Genomic DNA, 3,829 nt, shown 5'->3' on the forward strand with positions numbered 1-3,829 from the left:
TCTAATTTTTCAGTGTAGTTAGAGTGATCCTTACCTCTCTTTTTTTTCTTCTTGCCAATGCTACGTCAAAACAAATAAAGTTTTTTCAATGTTTTCTTCATTTTTTTTTCATTTAAACTCAATTGGATTCCAATAAATGAACGCAAGCAAAAGGGGCTGCCCTTTTAGAAAAACTGTTTGATTTATCTATTATAGTTGCAAACCTTTATAGAACACTGTGTTGCTTCACCATTTGTTTTCGAATGATTGTAGAAATGCCACATTAAAAATGTTAAATCGAGCATTTAGAATAATTTTTGTTATAAAACCATGTTATTCAATTAGAAAATCCACTAGATCTGGCGTTATCTTACAATACTAAAAAGGAAATATGAAGCCCTGTGAGCTATGCTACGTCATTAAAAATAATCAACGAATAAGAAAGCTTTTAGTGGTCACGTCAGATTATTGTTTACTCGATACAAACTTTTCACGGGCAAGTTATGTGGGCTGATAATATTGAGGACTGACCCATTTTTAAAAGTAAAACTTATCTTCTCGCCGGTGACTTACTACCATTGTCTCATGGTCTGCCTCCAACTCCTGGCAGTTACTATCGATTCTGATGCTTCTCAAAGAACCATAAAGCTTATCACTTATTTAGTGCAGAAATCCAGTCGGCTTAAATTTATTTCAATCTCATCATCTCCTCCCATAAAATAAATTGATGAATGTGAACACAAATGCCAAAATATTGGTGAATGTGAAAGTTTGATAAAGAAGCTTAGTTAATTAGTTACATCGTATAGTTCTTGGCCTTCTTTTTTGATCTGCATTAGTTGGTGGAACTCTTTTGTGGAAGCTCTTATGGCTTTGGAGAAGATACTGGCATTGGTGGAGTCTTTCCCTGCACAACATGATTAGCGGATCCAAGAACAGTCGTGTCTTCAGCAATCTTTGTGAGCAATTATGTATTTTCGAATCTTTCACATATTTGACATGCTTGTGTTTTGGTTTAGACTTATTGTTTTTCATGAGCCGTTCATATAAGCTTTTCACTGGGTTTTGTATCTGATTGGATTCATGCATTGTTGGGTTTGGTACTGGTCTAGCAGCGATGATGTGTTCTTGGCTACGTTATATTTTTTTACTGTTGTAAACGGAATTTGACATCTATTGGTGTTTGATCTTGACAGGAAAATCGAGAAAATGTAGAAATTCAGTTTGCAAAGTACATATATCCTGCGTTTTGATCAGGTAAGTGTTCCCATCTTAAAAAAACAATTCGATTCCAACAGTTGGGGTTTTTGATTGAGTTTGTGATTCATAGATTGCTAATGCAACAAAAGTGAGCGAGAAGTGAAAAAGCAGTTAAAAGAACATGGCCAATGAGAAAATGTGTCTTCATATCATCTCTCTTTAGCATGTGCTTTTAGGACAATTCGTTCAACGATCTTCATCACTATATTATCACTGAAGAAAGCTAAAGCGAATGAAAAATTATGCATCTAAAAGTAAAATAAAATCACAATTTTATATGTTTAATTATATCTATATATATAACAATAATCTGGATTGTAAAAATGATTCATATTAATTTATATATATATATATATATATATATATATGTATATATAATCTTAGTTAATTTCTTGATAGCTATCAACAATTTTATATCTATCAAAGAATTCTTGAGTTTTCGTCTAATTTTTAGTAATGAAATATTCAACGAAATTTAAGAACATAAAAAAAAAAAAGATGACAAGGTCTTGTTTATTAAACAATCCGTAGAACCAAATAAAACGAAAATCTATTAATACCACATTTTCACCAAAACAAAACGAATATATATTTATGCTAAAAAGAAGAAATTAAGTAAATAAAAAAAAAGTTCCTCTTCAAAAGCGTAGCCTCTTCCAAATGGATGTTGTTCCTTCCCCATTTTCATATCTATAGGTCCCTTTCTCTCTCTCTCTCTATTCTGATTCATAGCACATAGACTCATTTAAGTACCTTGCCTGTGTTGTCCTTCTCATACCATTAGTCCTTTACTTCAGTAAAGTTACTCTCTTTCTCTCACTCTACACATTTGGATTCAAACATGGATTCTCTTGAACAAAGACATATTTTACTAATCACTATTACTGTTCTTTCTTTCATTTTCTTGATTTTGTAGGCTTAGGAAGAAAAGTATTTTTCTTCTTTCCATAATTTTGATTGTCTTCGTCAGTGTAACAGTAATCTTTTCTTTGATTTTATTCCTTTCTCTCATTTTCGTCTCTTTTTCTGAATGTGAAGAAGGTTTTGGTACAAGTGTCCTTCTCAAAAAAAAAATTTAGGGGTTATTAATTTAATTTTGTTGCTTCAAGACCCCAAAAAGACATGAACAACAACAACAGATCTCTCAGTACGACTACCACCATCAGTGAAGACTACATGTTATTTCCTTATAATGACCATTATTCCTCGCAACCACTACTCCCTTTTAGCCCTTGTTCTTCCATTAACGACATCTTGATTCCCTCCAACTTCAACACATCAAACAATCATCTTGACCATCATTATCAATTCTTACAAGCACCTTCTTCTTTTTCTCAATTCGAATTCGTCCCGGATTTTGCCCTCGTCGCCTCTTTCCTCCCACAAAACAATGGCCATAATGATAACCAAATCATCACCACCAATGACCATAATCATTATCATCATCATCCATCACTTCTTCCCTTGAACAACCCTGTTGGAAAATCTCTCGTTGAGCCCTTGGAGACGATAACCACTCACATAGAAGATTCCAGGAAAATCTCAACTTCTCAAGACCCAAAAATGAATAAAGTCAAGAAACCAAGCAGAACGGATCGGCACAGCAAGATCAAAACGGCTAAAGGGACAAGAGATCGTAGGATGAGGCTCTCGCTAGATGTCGCCAAAGAGTTGTTCGGCTTACAAGACATGCTTGGTTTCGACAAAGCCAGCAAAACCGTTGAATGGTTGCTCACACAAGCCAAACCCGAGATCATAAAGATCATGAGCAGCCTTTCTAACCCGTTAAACCATGGCGGCTTCAGCAGCTGCGAGGAGTCTCAAACCCGTAATTATACATTTCTAGTTTTAAGTCTACTAACCTTTTATGAAATTTTTTGATCTTCTTCATGGTTACTCTGAAATTTTTATATTTTAATCAAGGACCGGCGTTAGGATCAATGCACACATCGTCTGATCTGTGCAAGCTTTCATCCATGGGAACAGTCGAGGATAAAGGCAGCAATACTAACTCGACCGGTACGTACGTTAGAAGTTGCCTACTGTTTTATATATAGTCTCATTTTTTCTTTCAAAAGGTTATAAGAAGAGATAACTTTTATAGTTTAAAAATTATTGAGTTTTATCCATCGGTTTGCATTAGAAACAAGGGGAAATAAGGTGGATGGGATATCGATGCACTACAAGAAAACAACGGCATACTGAGGGAAAAAATCGTCGGTATGTCGTCGGAATAACGCTATTCCGACGACATACCGACGAAAAAAATCCTCGGAAATAACTCCTCGGAAATTCATATTTCCTCGGAAATCCCTCGGAAATTTCCGACGGAATTCCGAGGAAACCCTATTTCCTCGGAATTTCCGAGGACCACAAGTTCGTCGGAAATTCCTCGGAATATTCCGAGGAAGATGTCGTCGGAATATTCCGAGGGATAAACTTCCTCGGAATATTTCCAAAATTAAAAAAAAAAATTATAAATTTATTTTTTTAAATTGAAATTCGAAAATATAAAATTAAAATTGAAATAGAAAACATATTTAAAATACAAAAAATAATAAAATAGTTTTTATAAATAAAAAAAATGTTT

At 34.2% G+C, this 3,829-nt stretch overlaps 1 protein-coding gene across 6 annotated transcripts in view; it reads left to right on the plus strand.

The window, feature by feature from the left end:
• Positions 1-2,110: 2,110 nt before the first annotated feature.
• Positions 2,111-3,829, plus strand: part of LOC106332186 (transcription factor TCP18-like) — a 4,758-nt gene continuing 3,039 nt past the window's right edge. Inside the window, exons 1-3 of one of the 6 annotated variants that reach the window (XM_013770657.1) lie at positions 2,114-3,067; positions 3,163-3,258; positions 3,383-3,413. In XM_013770657.1, coding sequence (XP_013626111.1) covers positions 2,362-3,067; positions 3,163-3,258; positions 3,383-3,413 — 833 coding nt within the window. In that variant the 5' untranslated portion in view covers positions 2,114-2,361. Of the gene's footprint in view, positions 3,068-3,162; positions 3,259-3,382; positions 3,414-3,829 lie in introns of all 6 variants that reach the window. The other 5 variants (XM_013770659.1, XM_013770660.1, XM_013770662.1 and 2 more) reach the window with 5 other exon arrangements.

Source organism: Brassica oleracea, chromosome C3 (assembly GCF_000695525.1).
Source record: "Brassica oleracea var. oleracea cultivar TO1000 chromosome C3, BOL, whole genome shotgun sequence".
Lineage (NCBI taxonomy): Eukaryota > Viridiplantae > Streptophyta > Magnoliopsida > Brassicales > Brassicaceae > Brassica > Brassica oleracea.